This window comes from Ranitomeya imitator, chromosome 4 (assembly GCF_032444005.1).
Source record: "Ranitomeya imitator isolate aRanImi1 chromosome 4, aRanImi1.pri, whole genome shotgun sequence".
NCBI lineage: Eukaryota > Metazoa > Chordata > Amphibia > Anura > Dendrobatidae > Ranitomeya > Ranitomeya imitator.
The window spans coordinates 582,973,097-582,992,798 of NC_091285.1; the positions used below are offsets into that span (position 1 = coordinate 582,973,097).

At 46.1% G+C, this 19,702-nt stretch overlaps 1 protein-coding gene across 2 annotated transcripts in view; it reads left to right on the top strand.

The window, feature by feature from the left end:
- SPG11 (SPG11 vesicle trafficking associated, spatacsin) overlaps nt 1-19,702 on the top strand; it is a 116,715-nt gene that overhangs the window by 23,037 nt on the left and 73,976 nt on the right. For both annotated transcript variants that reach the window (XM_069766455.1, XM_069766456.1), the window contains exons 4-10: nt 3,343-3,570; nt 3,673-3,847; nt 3,923-4,009; nt 13,290-13,645; nt 15,183-15,328; nt 15,408-15,525; nt 15,624-15,779. In XM_069766455.1, the coding sequence (XP_069622556.1) occupies nt 3,343-3,570; nt 3,673-3,847; nt 3,923-4,009; nt 13,290-13,645; nt 15,183-15,328; nt 15,408-15,525; nt 15,624-15,779 (1,266 nt within the window). The remainder of the gene's footprint in view (nt 1-3,342; nt 3,571-3,672; nt 3,848-3,922; nt 4,010-13,289; nt 13,646-15,182; nt 15,329-15,407; nt 15,526-15,623; nt 15,780-19,702) is intronic.

A 19,702-nucleotide genomic window follows, 5' to 3' on the forward strand; every position in this document is an offset into this window, starting at 1 on the left:
TCTAACTCACCTCTTCCACTCTCTGACCACAACTTTCTCACATTCTCATCTCTCTCCACTCCATGTCTACAATCCCCACCCCACAAACTTTCACACCCTCGCAGAAATATTAAACATCTTGACCTACATTCATTCTCTGAATCCCTCCTCCCCCTCACAAGCATAAGTTCCATACACAATGCGGATGACGCTGCTGCTCTATATAACACCACAATAGCTGTAGCTTTGGAATCTGCTGCCCCACTTACACATACCAAAGCTCGCAAAATCAACAGACAGCCCTGGCACACCAGCCTGACCAAAGAACTGAGGCGAGCTTCCAGGGCTGCTGAGCGCAGATGGAAAAGATCCCACTCTAACGAGCACTTCATCGCATTCAAACAGTCCCTCACTACTTTCAAGACCACACTCGCCACAGCTAAACAAACCTACTTCTCATCTCTCATATCCTCCCTGTCTCACAACCGTAAACAGTTATTCAACACCTTCAATTCTCTCCTCCGTCCCCCAGCACCTCCTCCCTCCCCACTTATCTCTGCTGAAGACTTTGCCTCATTTTTCAAGCAGAAGATTGATAGCATTAGAGACAGTTTTGGTCAACAACCCCCAGAGCCCTTCCTCCCGATTTCCCAGCCCTCCACCTCCAAAACCAACTTCTTCACCATTACAGAAGATCAACTCTCCACTCTACTCTCAAGATCACATCTCACCACCTGTGCACTTGACCCACTCCCATCCCACCTCATCCCAAACCTCACCACAATCTTCATCCCAACCCTAACCCATCTCTTCAACCTATCACTAACAACTGGTGTTTTCCCCTCTAGCTTTAAACATGCCTCCATCACACCTATCCTCAAAAAGCCCTCTCTTGACCCATCCTCTGTATCTAGCTATCTCCCTATATCACTTCTCCCCTATGCCTCAAAACTACTGGAACAACACGTCTACCTTGAACTGTCCTCCCATCTCTCTTCTTGCTCCCTCTTTGACCGCCTACAATCTGGCTTCCGGTCACACCATTCCACCGAAACTGCCCTAACTAAAGTCACCAATGACCTCTTAACCGCCAAGAGCAATCGACACTACTCTGTCCCCCTCCTCCTCGACCTGTCGGCTGCCTTTGACACAGTGGACCATTCCCTATTATTACAAACCCTCTCATCCCTTGGCATCGCAGACTTGGCCCTATCCTGGATCTCATCATACCTAACAGACTGGACATTCAGCGTCTCCCACTCACACACCACCTCCTCACCTCGCCCCCTATCTGTCGGAGTCCCACAAGGTTCAGTCCTTGGGCCCTTGCTCTTCTCCATTTACACCTTTGGCCTGGGACAGCTCATAGAATCTCATGGCTTTCAGTATCACCTCTATGCTGACGACACACAGATCTACATCTCTGGACCAGATATTGCCTCCCTTCTAACCAGAATCCCTCAATGTCTGTCCACTATTTCATCCTTCTTCTCCGCTAGATTTCTGAAACATAACATGGACAAAACAGAATTCATCATCTTTCCCCCATCTCACGCGACCTCCCCAACGAACCTATCCATTTCAGTAAATGGCTGCCCACTCTCCCCAGTCCCACAAGCTCGCTGCCTCGGGGTAATCCTTGACGCTGATCTCTCCTTCAAACCACATATCCAAGCCCTTTCCACTTCCTGCCGACTTCAACTCAAAAATATTTCACGAATCCGTTCATTCCTCAACCATGAATCTGCAAAAACCCTAGTCCATGCCCTCATCATCTCTCGCCTTGACTACTGCAACCTCCTGCTCTGTGGCCTCCCCTCTAACACTCTCACACCCCTCCAATCTATTCTAAACTCTGCTGCCCGACTAATCCACCTGTCCCCCCGCTATTCCCCGGCCTCTCCCCTCTGTCAATCCCTTCACTGGCTCCCCATTGCCCAGAGACTCCACTACAAAACCCTAACCATGACGTACAAAGCCATCCACAACCTGTCTCCTCCATACATCTGTGACCTCGTCTCCCGGTACTTACCTACCCGCAACCTCCGATCCTCACAAGATCTCCTACTCTACTCCCCTCTTATCTCCTCTTCCCACAATCGTATACAAGATCTCTCTCGCGTATCACCCCTACTCTGGAACCCTCTACCACAACACATCAGACTCTCGCCTACCATCGAAACCTTCAAAAAGAACCTGAAGACCCACCTCTTCAGACAAGCCTACAACCTGCAGTTACCACCGATCGACCAAACCGCTGCACGACCAGCTCTATCCTCGCCTACTGTATTCTCACCCATCCCTTGTAGATTGTGAGCCTTTGCGGGCAGGGTCCTCACTCCTCCTGTACCAGTTATGACTTGTATTGTTTAAGATTATTGTACTTGTTTTCATTATGTATACCCCTCCTCACATGTAAAGCGCCATGGAACAAATGGCGCTATAACAATAAATAATAATAATAATAATCTATATATATAATTGTCTAAGGGTTTTTCCGTTTGTCTGTCTGTCTGTCTTTCTTTCTGTCTGTCTGTCTGTCCTGGAAATCCCGCGTCTCTGATTGGTCGAGGCGGCCTCGACCAATCAGCGACGGGCACAGCATGGCGACAATGATGTCATAAAGGTTGGCTCGACCAATCAGCGACGGGCACAGTCTGCCGCGAATTCTGGAATCATCATTGTCCATATACTACGGGGACATGCATATTCTAGAATACCCGATGCGTTAGAATCGGGCCACAATCTAGTGTATATATATATATATATATATATATATATATATACACACACACACACACACACACACACACACACACACACACACACACACACACACACACACATATAATCACGATTCAGACTCCCAGCAGTCGGACCTCCATCCATCGGGAACTTATCTTGTTTCCTGCGGATGGGGGATAACTTTCAGTTTAGCACAATCCCTTTAAAGAGCTTATGGAACTGATGGGTAGTTGCTAACTACCAGCCTGTTCTACCTGTCACCGGCTTAGATCAAACACAGACTGCTCATTCCGGCGATTCTGCTCTTTCTCTTCCGTTCTGCTCTGTTGACTGGATGTGACTGCTGACATCATGCCGATTGATGGCTAGCTCCCCACAATTTATCATGCTGTCAATCAGCATGACATCAGCAGTCACGCCCCGTAAGCAGAGTAGAGTGGAAGAGAAGCAGCTGCTCTGTCGATGTGATCGGGCACAACAGGCAGGTAGCAACTACATACCTGTAAGTTCTAAGGCCGTAAGAAAAAAATAAAGTAGTCCTAGATAAATCTTTTGGCTTCCATTAAAGGGGTTCTCTAGTAATCCCATGCTAACTCAACTGATTTCTTTTACTCTTAGGTGTTCCTTCCCCGTCCTCCGTTCGTCTCCTGTCTCTTCATGGAGATGACATTTTCATCTTGCTCAGCAGTAGTGTGTTTGTACATCTTCAGTACTCTGACAAGGGCCATAAGCCAAGCCTTGTGTCATGTTTTTGTCTGGACCTGGACCCAGAGACGACGGAGCACGTCTGCGATGCGTGTTACCGACATGAAATCCTGTTCCTTCTGGAGAGTTCGGGGTTCATTTGTATCCTTTATATAAAGCTGATCCCTTCAGGGCTTTCTAATCACGTTTCTGGTTTATGGCGACACATATTAATGTTATTGATTCCTTGATGTATTTCATCAGATGTTTTTGACACCCGGGATGGGTCACTAGTGGCTGAAATGGAGCTTCCATCGAGGACTGGTATTGATGCGGCAGAACCACTGACAAGTATTTGTGTGTCTCCAAATCTAGATTCAGTTGTGGTCTCCTCCAGCAGTTATTACTTTCTTTCTTTGAGGCTAAGTGAAAATCTCAGGTAAATTTCTGTTCTGTAAAATCCATTGAAACAAAACATTTGGAATAATGTTAAATGACTGCTCCTCTTGTACAGGGAGAACATGATACAGGCAATACAGACATGGCGTAATGGGCGGATGTCATGGAGTGAAGCACAAGGACCTACTTCTCAGATAGACAGGTGACTGAACATTATTTCCTACTCTCCGTACTGAGGCCTCTAGTTTCATGGAAAAACTATTATAGTGCATTATATAGAAAAGCATTGTCGCTGTGTATAAACCCAATGACTTGGACCAATTGAAAAGAGGTATTTGCATCTCATATATTTGTGGCATCGCTACATATTGTCTTAGGGTATGTTTCCACGGTCAGGATTGGCTCAGGATTTGACGCAGGTGAAATCTGCATCTGAGGTCACTGGCATGTCACCTGCGTTTTTTACATGCGTTTTTGATTCCTTTTTTTCATTACATGCGTTTTTTTGTCACTTGAAATAAAGCTTATTGAAAGTTGGCTTTTGGTAAGGAAAAAAAAAGTGATTTCCTGTTTGCAGAAAGGGTAGGTGCACACAGTCAGGAAACGCTGCGGGTTGGACGCTGCGTACATCTGCAGCATCCAACCCGCAGCGTCCAGATGTTAAAGCATAGTGGATGGGATTTCAAGAAATTCCATCTCCACTATGCGTTCAAAGACACAGACCGCAGACCTCGCGCGAGTTTCTCACATCACACTCGCACGTGTGAAACCAGAATATGTAATGTCCTTTCCTTTTTTTTATTTTTTTTACTAAATATATTAAAAAAAATTAAAGATGGCGTGGCCTCCCACGCAATTTTCAAAGCCAGCCACTGGGAGCCGATGTCCCCTTCAAGTCGCGGCCCTTTTTCATTTTTGCGTTTTCGTTTTTCGCTCCCCTCCTTCCCTGAGCCATAACTTTTGTATTTTTCCGTCAATATGGTCATGTGAGGGCTTATTTTTTGCGGGACAAGTTGTACTTTTGAAAGACACCATTGGTTTTACCATGTCTTTTACTAGAAAACGGGAAAAAAATTCCAAGTGCGGTGAAATTGCAAAAAAAGTGCAATCCCACACTTGTTTTTTGTTTGGCTTTTTTGCTAGGTTCACTAAATGCTAAAACTAACCTGCCATTATGATTATCTAGGTCATTACGAGTTCATAGACACCAAACATGTCTAGGTTATTTTTTATCTAAGTGGTGAAAAAAAATTCCAAACTTTGCTAAAAAAAAAAAAGAAAAAAAAAGTGCCATTTTCCGATACCCGTAGCGTCTCCATTTTTCGTGATCTGGGGTCGGGTGAGGGCTTATTTTTTGCGTGCCGAGCTGATGTTTTTAATGATACCATTTTTGCGCAGATACGTTCTTTTGCTCGCCCGTTATTGCATTTTAATTCAATGTCGCGGCGACCAAAAAACGTAATTCTGGCGTTTCGGATTTTTTTCTCGCTACGCCGTTTAGCGATCAGGTTAATGCTTTTTTTTAATTGATAGATCGGGCGATTCTGAACACGGCGATACCAAATACGTGTAGGTTTGGTTTTTTTTTAATTGTTTTATTTAGGATGGGGTGAAAGGGGGGTGATTTAAACTTTTATATTTTTTATATTTTTTTCATATTTTTAAAAACATTTTTTTTTTACTTGTGCCATGCTTCAATAGCCTCCATGGGAGGCTAGAAGCTGGCATAGCCTGATCGGCTCTGCTACATAGCAGCGATCATCAGATCGCTGCTATGTAGCAGAAATGCAGGTGTGCTGTGAGCGCCGACTACAGGGGGGGCGCTCACAGCAGACCTGCATCAGTAACCATAGAGGTCTCAAGGACCTCTATGGTTACCTTTCTGATGCATCGCCGACCCCCGATCATGTGACGGGGGTCGGTGATGACGTCATATCCGGCCGCCCGGCCGGATGCGGCAGTTAAATGCCGCTGTCTGTGTTTGACAGCGGCATTTAACAGGTTAATAGCGGCGGGTGAATAGCGATTTCACCCGCCGCTATTGCGCGCACATGTCAGCTGTACAAAACAGCTGACATGTCGCGACTTTGATGTGGGCTCACCGCCGGAGCCCACATCAAAGGGGGAGACACGATATGAGCAGTACATGTACTGCTCATGTCATGAAGGGGTTTAAGCCTGGGAAGGAGGTAATACCCATGGAGCTTCCCAGGCTATTAATATCAGCTCACAGCTGTATATTTAGCCTGTCCCCCCTATAATTAATAACCAGTGAAGGCTAGGCAGACAGCTGTGGGCTGATATTAATAGCCTAGGAAGGGACCATGGATATTGCTCCCTGCTACAAACACCAGCTCACAGCCGCTCCAGAAATGGCGCATCTCTAAGATGCGCCAATTCCAGCACTTAGCCTCACTCTTACCACTTGCCCTGTAGTGGTGGCAAGTGGGGTAATAGTTTAGGGGTGAATGTCACCTTTGTATTGTAAAAGGTGACATCAAGCCCGGCTTAGTAATGGAGAGGCGTCTATAAGACACCTTCTAGTTTACTAATCCTACGGTTGTTACAGGTTAAATAAAAACTCAGCCAGAATAAAGTCTTTTAATTAAATAAAACACACAGTTTTCCCATCTTTATTGTTCTGCTAATTCCCTGAATCTATCGATCTCCTGCAAAAGAAATAAAATAATAAACCAACACAAATACTCCCTGTTCCGACGCAGTCCTTAACCCCTTCAAGACCCAGCCTATTTTGACCTTAAAGACCTTGCCGTTTTTTGCAATTCTGACCAGTGTCCCTTTATGAGGTAATAACTCAGGAACGCTTCAACGGATCCTAGCGGTTCTGAGATTGTTTTTTCGTGACATATTGGGCTTCATGTTAGTGGTAAATTTAGGTCAATAAATTCTGCATTTATTTGTGATAAACACGGAAATTTGGCGAAAATTTTGAAAATTTCGCAATTTTCACATTTTGAATTTTTATTCTGTTAAACCAGAGAGATATGTGACACAAAATAGTTAATAAATAACATTTCCCACATGTTTACTTTACATCAGCACAATTTTGGAAACAAAATTTTTTTTTGTTAGGAAGTTATAAGGGTTAAAATTTGACCAGCGATTTGTCATTTTTACAACGAAATTTACAAAACCATTTTTTTTAGGGACCACCTCACATTTGAAGTCAGTTTGAGGGGTCTATATGGCTGAAAATACCCAAAAGTGACACCATTCTAAAAACTGCACCCCTCAAGGTACTCAAAACCACATTCAAGAAGTTTATTAACCCTTCAGGTGCTTCACAGCAGCAGAAGCAACATGGAAGGAAAAAATGAACATTTAACTTTTTAGTCACAAAAATTATCTTTTAGCAACAATTTTTTTATTTTCCCAATGGTAAAAGGAGAAACTGAACCACGAAAGTTGTTGTCCAATTTGTCCTGAGTACGCTGATACCTCATATGTGGGGGTAAACCACTGTTTGGGCGCACGGCAGGGCTTGGAAGGGAAGGAGCGCCATTTGACTTTTTGAATCAAAAATTGGCTCCACTCTTTAGCGGACACCATGTCACGTTTGGAGAGCCCCCGTGTGCCTAAAAATTGGAGCTCCCCCACAAGTGACCCCATTTTGGAAACTAGACGCCCCAAGGAACTTATCTAGATGCATAGTGAGCACTTTGAACCCCCAGGTGCTTCACAAATTGATCCGTAAAAATGAAAAAGTACTTTTTTTTCACAAAAAAATTCTTTTCGCCTCAATTTTTTCATTTTCACATGGGCAGTAGGATAAAATGGATCATAAAATTTGTTGGGCAATTTCTCCCGAGTACGCCGATACCTCATATGTGGGGGTAAACCACTGTTTGGGCACACGGCAGGGCTCGGAAGGGAAGGCGCGCCATTTGACTTTTTGAATGGAAAATTAGCTCCAATTGTTAGCGGACACCATGTCGCGTTTGGAGAGCCCCCTGTGTGCCTAAACATTGGAGCTCCCCCACAAGTGACCCCATTTTGGAAACTAGACCCCCCAAGGAACTTATCTAGATGCATATTGAGCACTTTAAACCCCCAGGTGCTTCACAGAAGTTTATAACGCAGAGCCATGAAAATAAAAAATAATTTTTCTTTCCTCAAAAATGATTTTTTAGCCTGGAATTTCCTATTTTGCCAAGGATAATGGGAGAAATTGGACCCCAAATATTGTTGTCCAGTTTGTCCTGAGTACGCTGATACCCCATATGTGGGGGTAAACCACTGTTTGGGCGCACGGCAGGGCTCGGAAGGGATGGCACGCCATTTGGCTTTTTAAATGGAAAATTAGCTCCAATCATTAGCGGACACCATGTCACGTTTGGAGAGCCCCTGTGTGCTTAAACATTGGAGATCCCCCAGAAATGACCCCATTTTGGAAACTAGACCCCCAAAGGAACTAATCTAGATGTGTGGTGAGGACTTTGAACCCCCAAGTGCTTCACAGAAGTTTATAACGCAGAGCCATGAAAATAAAAAAAAAAATTATTTTCTCAAAAATGATCTTTTAGCCTGCAATTTTTTATTTTCCCAAGGGTAACAGGAGAAATTTGACCCCAAAAGTTGTTGTCCAGTTTCTCCTGAGTACGGTGATACCCCATATGTGGGGGTAAACTACTGTTTGGGCACATGCCGGGGCTTGGAATTGAAGTAGTGACGTTTTGAAATGCAGACTTTGATGGAATGCTCTGCGGGCGTCACGTTGCGTTTGCAGATCCCCTGATGTGCCTAAACAGTAGAAACCCCCCACAAGTGACCCCATTTTGGAAACTAGACCCTGAAAGGAACTTATCTAGATGTGTGGTGAGCACTTTGAACCCCCAAGTGCTTCATAGAAGTTTATAATGCAGAGCCGTGAAAATAATAAATACGTTTTCTTTCCTCAAAAATAATTATTTAGCCCAGAATTTTTTATTTTCCCAAGGGTTACAGGAGAAATTGGACCCCAAAAGTTGTTGTCCAGTTTCTCCTGAGTACGCTGATACCCCATATGTGGGGGTAAACCACTGTTTGGGCACACGTCGGGGCTCAGAAGGGAAGTAGTGACTTTTGAAATGCAGACTTTGATGGAATGGTCTGCGGGTGTCACGTTGCGTTTGCAGAGCCCCTGGTGTGCCTAAACAGTAGAGACCCCCCACAAGTGACCCCATTTTAGAAACTAGACCCCCCCCAAGGAACTTATCTAGATATGTGGTGAGCACTTTGAACCCCCAAGTGCTTCACAGACGTTTACAACGCAGAGCCGTGAAAATAAAAAATCATTTTTCTTTCCTCAAAAATTATGTTTTAGCAAGCATTTTTTTAGATTCACAAGGGTAACAGGAGAAATTGGACCCCAGTAATTGTTGCGCAGTTTGTCCTGAGTATGCTGGTACCCCATATGTGGGGGTAAACCACTGTTTGGGCACACGTCAGGGCTCGGAAGTGAGGGAGCACCATTTGACTTTTTGAATACGAGATTGGCTGGAATCAATGGTGGCGCCATGTTGCGTTTGGAGACCCCTGATGTGCCTAAACAGTGGTAACCCCTCAATTCTAACTCCAACACTAACCCCAACACACCCCTAACCCTAATCCCAACTGTAGCCATAATCCTAATCACAACCCTAACCCCAACACACCCCTAACCACAACACTAACCCCAACACACCCCTAACCCTAACCACAACCCTAATTCCAACCCTAACCCTAAGGCTATGTGCCCACGTTGCGGATTCGTGTGAGATATTTCCGCACCATTTTTGAAAAATCTGCGGGTAAAAGGCACTGTGTTTTACCTGCGGATTTTCCGCGGATTTCCAGTGTTTTTTGTGCGGATTTCACCTGCGGATTCCTATTGAGGAACAGGTGTAAAACGCTGCGGAATCCGCACAAAGAATTGACATGCTGCGGAAAATACAACGCAGCGTTCCCACGCGGTATTTTCCGCACCATGGGCACAGCGGATTTGGTTTTTCATATGTTTACATGGTACTGTAAACGTGATGGAACAGTGCTGCGAATCCGCAGCCAAATCCACACCATGTGCACATAGCCTAATTCTAAAGGTATGTGCACACGCTGCGGATCCGCAGCAGTTTCCCATGAGTGTACAGTTCAATGTAAACCTATGGGAAACAAAAATCGCTGCACACATGCTGCGGAAAAACTGCACGGAAACGCAGCGGTTTACATTCCGCAGCATGTCACTTCTTTGTGCGGATTCCGCAGCGGTTTTACAACTGCTCCAATAGAAAATCGCAATTGTAAAACCGCAGTGAAATGCGCAGAAAAAAACGCGGTAAATCCGCCATAAATCCGCAGCGGTTTAGCACTGCGGATTTATCAAATCCGCAGCGGAAAAATCCGCAGAGGACCAGAATACGTGTGCACATTCCTAACCCTAACCCTAGCCCTAACCCTAGCCCTAACCCTAACCCTAACCCTACCCCTAACCCTACCCCTAACCCTACCCCTAGCCCTAACCTTAACCCTAACCCTAACCCTACCCCTAACCCTAACCCTATTCTAACATTAGTGGAAAAAAAAAATTCTTTATTTTTTTATTGTCCCTATGGGGGTGACAAAGGGGGGGGGGGGGGGGGGTCATTTATTATTTTTTTTATTTTGATCACTGAGATAGATTATATCTCAGTGATCAAAATGCACTTTGGAACGAATCTGCCGGCCGGCAGATTCGGCGGGCGCACTGCGCATGCGCCCGCCATTTTGGAAGATGGCGGCGCCCGGGAGAAGACGGACGGGACCACGGCTGGATCGGTAAGTATGATAGGGTGGGGGGGGACCACGGGGGGGGGGATCGGAGCACGGGGGGGGGAATCGGAGCGCGGGAGGGGTGGAACGGAGCGCGGGGGGCGTGGAATGGAGCACGGGGGGGCTGGAATGGAGCACGGGGGGGTGGAACGGAGCACGGGGGGGGTGGATCGGAGCGCAGGGGGGGTGATTGGAGCACGGGGGGGTGATTGGAGCACGGGGGGAGCGGACACGAGCACGGGGGGGAGCGGAGCACTGGACGGAGGGGAGCCGGAGCAGTGTACCGGCCAGATCTGGGGGGTGGGGGGGCGATCGGAGGGGTGGGGTGGGGGCACACTAGTATTTCCAGCCATGGCCGATGATATTTCAGCATCGGCCATGGCTGGATTGTAATATTTCACCCGTTATAATGGGTGAAATATTACAAATCGCTCTGATTGGCAGTTTCACTTTCAACAGCCAATCAGAGCGATCGTAGCCACGAGGGGGTGAAGCCACCCCCCCTGGGCTAAACTACCACTCCCCCTGTCCCTGCAGATCGGGTGAAATGGGAGTTAACCCTTTCACCCGATCTGCAGGGACGCGATCTTTCCATGACGCCGCATAGGCGTCATGGGTCGGAATGGCACCGACTTTCATGACGCCTACGTGGCGTCAAAGGTCGGGAAGGGGTTAATAACAAGTGTCCCACGACGAGACCATCTCTTCTACATCTGGATGCCTGACATCCAGATGTAGCAAAGCTTGTAGATAACTCCGGCGGTCACCTGCACTGCAGTTTCCACAATCAGCTGATCGTGAGAACCAGTCTAGTGACCGGAGGTAACCCCGGCTTTCACGTGCACGGCAGTTCTCGAGGTGAGCTCTGCCATCGCGAGAACTGCAGTGGACGCGGACTTCCGACAGTCACAAGATAAGAGATTATTTAAATTAGTTCGCTTGTGTAGTAAGCTGCGTTTCCGCAGTTATTACGCATGTGACTAATAATTAGATGCGGTTTTACCGCATCTAATGTTAGTCTATGAGAAATTTACGCTGCGGGGACGGAGCGTTTCCGCATCGTAAATAGATGCATGTCCGGAAACGCAGGTCTGCCGCCGGTGTCTCCGAACGCATAGTGGATATGGGATTTCATGAAATCCCCTCCACTATGTTGTACCATCTGGACACTGCGGGTTTGACGCTGCGGATGTATGCAGCGTCAAACCTGCAGCGTTTCCTGACCGTGGAAACACAGCCTTAAAAACAGGGTCCCATTGTGCATTTTCAGGGAATGATGAGAAGGCCGTGTGTGTGCTAATGTTTTCATTCATTCATTAATTAATTAATTCATTCATTCATATTGGAGTTCTGAAATTTACCGGATAAACTATTCTCTTTTCTTGATGTGGTCCCCGGCTGGATCTTCTAAGTATATTTTCTCTGCAATCCGAAGCATTTCAGAAAAAAATATACCTGGCTGCAATTTTGAAACCAGCTTGGATTCATGCGCTCCGTACTTTGGGCAGAATGAGTCAGATGACCAGTTTCCTTTTTTAAAAAAAAAATCGTATAGAACAGATTTTGAGCTATTCGAGATGAGGGAATCGGGACCTTGGGAAAACACCTAGGTCAGTACTCTGTGGTCATTGGACCGGAGGTTTGTGAACTGGACCTCCTTCTGCTTGCCAGTATCTCCGGCCTGGTCGGAATGTAATTGTTGTGGCATGATGCACATGTGACGTCATGTTAGGCCGGCTAATTCAAAGAGGAGCCACCGATCCCAGCGGGAAGGAAGAGGTTTGCAGGGCTCTCCTCCAATAGCCACAGACCTGGGCTCTGGATCATGGTCCTGCAAATTTATTTGCTCAACCCTAGTTTTTATTGTTGTGCCTGCACGTCACTATATGTAATACTGTAACTAATGAACAAATCGATCCCTAAAGACAAGTTAATCAGTAATATGATTTATTGCAACGTAAAAGTATAAAAGATGAGGTCAAAGTTTGCAGATTAAAATATAAAAGTAGTAATGAATAATTACTAAAGTTCCATGCTTTATAAGAAGAAAATTTCAGAAAGATAAGTCATGAGAGGTTGACCATGGCCAGCAGGCAAGAACTCCTACCCGATGTGTCCGCTCCCCAACCCCAAACCTCCCCAATGTCTTCTATATCCCTTACAGATGATATAATCTTGTGTTTCAGCGATGAATCCCTACTCTAACTTATATAGAAATGTTTCTAATACCTGTTTAGGTTACACACACATTCTCTAGGACAAACTAAATCCAACCATAAGAAGCTGGTGTCTCCCCTGGCCGTGCAGTTACAGGTGAAATCTCAGCTGATGATTCTAAGGAGTCACACCTTGGACCTGTACCATATACTGTGCTGTACAGGGGAAGGGTCACTGCTTTAATCTATTGTATTAATATATATAAAGTGCAGGGCAATAGATCTTCCCTCTTCTGTCTAACCATTGAATTCATAAGGCCTAATTACCCAGTGTTCTGTGGGAGCATTAACTCTTACACATATTGTTTGGGTTTCAAATATTTTTAGTAAAAATCTTAAAAATTCCAGAACATTTGTTACGTTGGTAAGGACACCATTTATTTGTCACAAACATCAGTGGGGCGCATCGTCGCACATTCACAATTTATTTATGGCTAAATTAATGTCAGTAATCTCACTTTTAATCTATTCTCTACACAGGTCGTGGGATGACACTTTAGTGTCACTTCTCTATAAGACTAAGAGCCGCCCTGACTTTCCTGTGTGCCACCAGGCGGCTGATTTACAGCCAAGAGACTTGTCCTCTCGAGCTCCTTTCAGCTGGACTGTGGTTGGAGGAGGCTGGGTGAAGGCCCTGAAAGATGACATGGAGGATCCTTTGAGCCTTCACATTTGGTCTGTGTCGTCATATAGTGCTTTGTTCTATGTTCTACAAGAAGGGGAGTGTGCCACCCTGGTGCATTGGGACATGGACACACAAGGTGTTACTCACCACGCTCTGGGAAAAGCTGTGTGTGTTTATTCTCCTGATGATGAAGCATCTCTGGTGATCACAGGTAAATCAGATGACATGGGAAAGATCAGATGAAATGTTCTTACCAGTATTAAAATGCTAAAGTGAACCTGTCATGTAAAATAACGCTATTGACCTGTAGATATGGCATTAATATGCAGGATAATAGCGTTCTGACACCTAGCACCGCCAGCACTGAAAGCCCCTCTGCCGAGAGGAAATTAACTTTATTCCTCCCAGTAGCATTTGGCTTCCAGTCATGAGGGTGGCGCCGTCTGCATATAGAAAATGGCAGCTATAACTGTGCCCCAGTACTGACTGACAGACGGCTGTAAGGCTGAGCCGAGGGTGCGTTTACACCCATCCCTCTCTATATACAGAGTGATGAATAAAACTGTGCCAACCCACCCCTATGACTGGAAGACTAACGCTATCCGGAGGCATAATGTTCATTTCCTTCCTGCAGCGGGGCTCTCTGTGCAGGAGCCGCAGGGTGTCAGAATGCTATTAACCTGCAGGTTAACCCCATATCTGCAGGCTAATAGCGTAATTTTACATGACTGGCCCCTTTTTAAGTTTCTAATTATGTAGAAAATGTTGCTGGGTAAGGTCACACTAAAATCCTTTGCCATGGTTTGATTCTCCTTTGATGAGGAGTATTCTCTCACCATAGTCTATGTTGTATTTGACGTGCGCCTGATGTGCGTCTTCCGCTTTTCATTAAGATATTAGACCTGTGTTAAGTTAAGGGCAGATTTGTTTGTCAGACAGTATTAATGAGCAATAAGAAATGCCTTTTGTTCTATGATGTAATCTTATGATGTTGCATAATTTTCAATAAAACGAGTTTAAAAAGGGGGAAAAAAAAGCAAACCTTTCCCTTGGCAATTTGGCCGCTGATCCGATGCAGATCTGTAGGAGTTGGTGCAGATTTGCTGTGGAATTCATTCTATACGTTGCAAAGGCTGTAATTAGAAATCGACAGCATAAATTAATGTAAAATATAGTCACAAGTGATTTACGCTGCATATTTTTATCAGCTGCACATAAAAAATATTTGTTTAAAATCGCTTCCAATTCCTTCTACTGTAACACACCGTAGATTTACTGCGTTCAGATCTGGGTGGAGCGTCCGGCATCACGAGCGCCATTTGTGAGCATACACTTCGAGTGCAGGAGGGTGCTCTGCCAGCACTTTTCTACATAACTTGTGTAGCCGGTTGTGCTCCTGAATTGCAGCATGGACTGACTGCAGGCTGCTCCGATTTATACGTCTGCTCAATGGACATGGGAGCCTATGAGACTGTCTGTCTCCAGTTCTGTACGCACAGCCCGCAGCAGGGGCCGCGGCCGCTCTGTGCAGCTGCTATTTACTGGCACAGTCCACTATGTAATGTATTCAGAAAGCCGATAATCCTGCACTTTGCTGCACTTTATCCGTTTTCCTCTATAATTTGGAGGTGCGCTCATTCTCAGGCTCTGTTCACATGAGCATCAGCCCTTCCATGACCCACGTGTGGATATTACAAGGCTATATTCCATTTCAGTTGCTCTTCTTTCTGTGCATTTTTCCCCTTCAGATCGTGGCCTTTCCCTTGTCCTTTTTTCGGTGACACAGAATGAGTTCCTGACCCGGTTGATGATCCATGGTAGTGCCAGTACTGCAGATACTCTCTGCCACCTAAATAATTGGGGGCGCTGTTCTGTACCTATCCACACACTGGAGGTAAAAGCAAATTAACTCTTTTCTTTCTGTCGATTCTTCAAGATAGATAAAATGCTAAGTATTCTCTGTCCTCTTACAGGCCGGCCTGGAGAACAGACAATTGGATACAGTAGATTTTTTCCTAAAGAGTAAGGACAGCGTCCTGAGCTCCTTACCCTGTGACGATGGAGTTGTCCGTTCTGAGCTCTTCCTCTCCAGTAAGGACGAGGGCATCGTTAAAGCATTGTGTGGCTTGGAAGTGGTGTCCTCTGCATTGGATTTACACTTTCTTCCTTTCTCTTCCATATTTTTACAGATGTACAAGATCTTGTGCCGGCTCTAGATCTGCTCTACGCTTACATCCACGGCACTGATCAAGAGACTCAGAGCAAACACTTCTCCGAGCACTTGCTGCAGCTTATGCTCCAATTCCTCAATGCTCAGTTGCTGACAGTCTGCGACTTGCAATCTGGTACGTTCCTGTAATTTTCCCATCATGTTTCCTATTAGTATGTAGCCATTTACCTCAATAGGAAATCACATACAATGCATTTTAGCACCTCTTTGCTTCCATTTTTTTTTATTTAACCCCTTTCAACTGGGCATTATTTTTTTTTTTTCTTTGCAAAGTGTTCTTTTCCGCGTCTCCTTCCAAGAGCCATAACTATGTTATTTTTATGTCAACATAACCATAGAAGGAGTTGTATTATGCAGTGACAAGTTATACTTTTGAATTTAATTTGCCATTCATTTTACTATTCCATGCACTGGGAAAAAAAGGAAACAAATTCCAAGTGCGGTAAAATTGTTTGAGAAGAAAAAATATATCATAGCTTTTTTTTGTTTTAGGTTTTGTTTTCTTTAGCGTTGAGTGTAGTGTAAAAACAACCTGGCAATGTGATTTCTCTAGGTCAGTACAATTACAAAGATACCAAACTTATAGTTTATAGGTTTTTTTTATTTCAGTGGTCGCAAAAAAATTTGGAAATTCATGCAAAAGATAAAAACAAAAATACACTTAATTTTTGTCGCCATTTTTCAAGACCTGTGATGTTTCCATCTTTCTGTCATTGGAGCTGTATGAGGGCTTATTTTTTGCTTGTCGAGCTCACATTTTTATTGATACAATTTTGGGGCAGAAACAGTGTTTTGATCACTTATTACATTTTTTCGCAGTGTTGTCGTGACTGAAAATCCACAGTTGTAGCACTTTTTATTTTTTCTCTTTATCCAGTAGGTTAATTATTTTTTTTATTTTGATAGAGCAGACTTTTACAAAGGCAGCAATACCACATTATGTTTTTTTTTTAAATTCCGGGAAAGTCAAATTTTTATATACCGTATATACTCGAGTATACGCCGACCCGAGTATAAGCCGACCCCCCTAATTTTGCCACAAAAAACTGGGAAAACGTATTGACTCGAGTATAAACCTAGGGTGGGAAATGCAGCAGCTACTGGTAAATTTCAAAAATAAAAATAGATGCTCCATACCGTTCATTATTGCCTCATAAGATGCTCCATATAAAGCTGTGCCATATAGAATGCTCCATACTGTTCATTATTGCCCCATAGATGTGCCATAGAAAGCTGTGCCATATAGTGCTCTGCACCGTTCATTATTGCCCCATAGATGTGCCATATAAAGCTGTTCCATATAGTGCTCTGCACCGTTCATCATTGCCCCATAGATGTGCCATATAAAGCTGTGCCATATAGTGCTCTGCACAGTTCATTATTGCCCCATAGATGTGCCATATAGTGCTCTGCACCGTTCATTATTGCCCCATAGCTATGCCATATAGTGCTCTGCGCCGTTCATTATTGCCCCATAGCTGTGCCATATAGTGCTCTGCGCCGTTCAGTATTGCCCCATAGCTGCCATATAGTGCTCTGCGCCGTTCAGTATTGCCCCATAGCTGCCATATAGTGCTCTGCGCCGTTCAGTATTGCCCCATAGCTGCCATATAGTGCTCTGCGCCGTTCAGTATTGCCCCATAGCTGCTATATAGTGCTGTGTGCCGTTCAGTACTGCCCCATAGCTGCCATATAGTGCTGTGTGCCGTTCAGTACTGCCCCATAGCTGCCATATAGTGCTGTGTGCCGTTCAGTACTGCCCCATAGCTGCCATATAGTGCTGTGTGCCGTTCAGTACTGCCCCATAGCTGCCATATAGTGCTGTGTGCCGTTCAGTACTGCCCCATAGCTGCCATATAGTGCTGTGTGCCGTTCAGTACTGCCCCATAGCTGCCATATAGTGCTGTGTGCCGTTCAGTACTGCCCCATAGCTGCCATATAGTGCTGTGTGCCGTTCAGTACTGCCCCATAGCTGTGCCATAGAAAGTTCTGCCATTGCTGCTGCTGCTGCAATAAAAAAAAAAAAAATGCCATACTCACCTTTCTTGCTTGCAGCTCCCGGCGTTCGGTCCCGGCGTCTCTCCGCACTGACTGATCAGGCAGAGGGCGCCGCGCACACTATATGCGTCATCGCGCCCTCTGACCTGAACAGTCAGAGCGCAGAGACGCCGGGAAGATGGAGCGGCGCCGGGAAGATGGAGCGGCGCCCGGCGGCTGGAATGCGGAAAGGTGAATATAAAATACTTACCTAGTCCTGGCAGTCCTGACGTTGCCCCTGCCCGTCACGCGGTCTTCGGTGCCGCAGCCTCTTCCTCTATCAGCGGTCACCGGCACCGCTGATTAGAGAAATGAATAGGCGGCTCCACCCCTATGGGAGGTGGAGCCGCCTATTCATTTCTCTAATGAGCGGTCCCACGTGACCGCTGAACAGGGGAAGAGCTGCAGCACCGAAGACCGTGGGACGGCAGGGGGAGCGCCAGGATCGCTGGGACTAGGTAAGTATGCCTCAGTGCCCTCTCCCCTCACCCGCCGACCCCACCGCTACCGTGACTCGAGTATAAGCCGAGAGGGGCACTTTCAGCCCAAAATTTTGGGCTGAAAATCTCGGCTTATACTCGAGTACGGTAATTAATTTCTCCTTCGCCTCATTGGGGGATACAGCCCGTGGGTGTATGCTGCTGCCACCAGGAGGCTGACACGAAGTATTACAAAGAAAGTTAGCTCCTCCCCTGCAGTATACACCCTCCTGCTGGCTCCCAGAGAACCAGTTTTTGCTTAGTGTCCGTAGGAGGCACACGGATGGGTCTGCTATTCAGACCCAAAACTCTTAATTATTTTAAAATTTTTCCGCTTTTGATTTTTGCTTTATCTCCGGACGAAGGGGCGATGGATCCTTTCAAGGCTCCGATCTACCCGAACCAACAACTGGCGAGCACGTGGAGTGTCGCCTCCACGTACCCTCTCCTGCGACGTTGGATGCCATGCCTGGGATGATTTTTAGGGGCGACGGGTCCCTTGAAGGGCACCGATCTCCCAGCACCATTAACAGACGAGCACATGGAGTGTCACCTCCATGTAACCTCTTCTATATCCAGGCTGTATGCCGGACTACTAGCCCTGACCAACGGGAGGGGATTGAACCCAGTGGATATAGAGTGTCCCTCTTGGCGCCCGTTCAGTCCCCACCGCAACAAGGAGGCGGATGGGTCCTTTCCACCTCTCCATAAAGGGTGGCTGATTGAGGGTTTTTTCCATTGATCCCTACACCGTGAGTACGGCAGCTGGACGTAATACTCCTAACCTGCTGCGTCAGCTGAAGTACTATCAGGCAGCCTCTCCAGGTAAGCGGGGACTAGGGTCTTACACTGTTGTCCAGTCTCTCAGGGCCGCCTGGTCCGCAAAGCCGCCCATACGCCAGCGAATAGGAGATACTGGGGCTGCCCAGGAACCTCAGCCCTGCCCGGCACAGAGATGACGGTGACTCATGCAGGTGGGTCAGTGCAGGTGGCACAGGCTCTTGAGACCCTCTGGCAGCTGTAGCGACCGTCTGGCATTGTTCCGGTTGCATCGCTTGGCGCTGGGTCTAAATTTAGCGCCCGACTTAGGCCTTGGGTAGGCCGCAACCGGAGACTCCGCTTCGCACTATGACGCGCCATCACTGACTCCGCCCACTATTCTGGCGCTTCTCGTCTGAAATGAGAAGCGCCCATGCAAATCTCGGTGGCCATCTTCTGGCTTCCCTGTTGTTTCCAGACTTATTCTGCATCCGGAAGTGATAGTTTACATAAATAGAAGATACTAGATGGTGACCCGATTCTAACGCATCAGGTATTCTAGAATATGTATGTAGTTTATTTATGAAGTTTTCAGAATAATGCAATTTATACACAGGATTCGGCCGGTCGCGACCAATTAGCAAAGCGTGGTTCAAATTCCGCGCCAATTCGAGGCCGGACTGCGCCTGTCGCTGATTGTTTGCGGCCGGGCGTGACCAATCAGTGAAGCCAGGGCCGGCTCCAGGTTTTTGAGGGCCCCAGG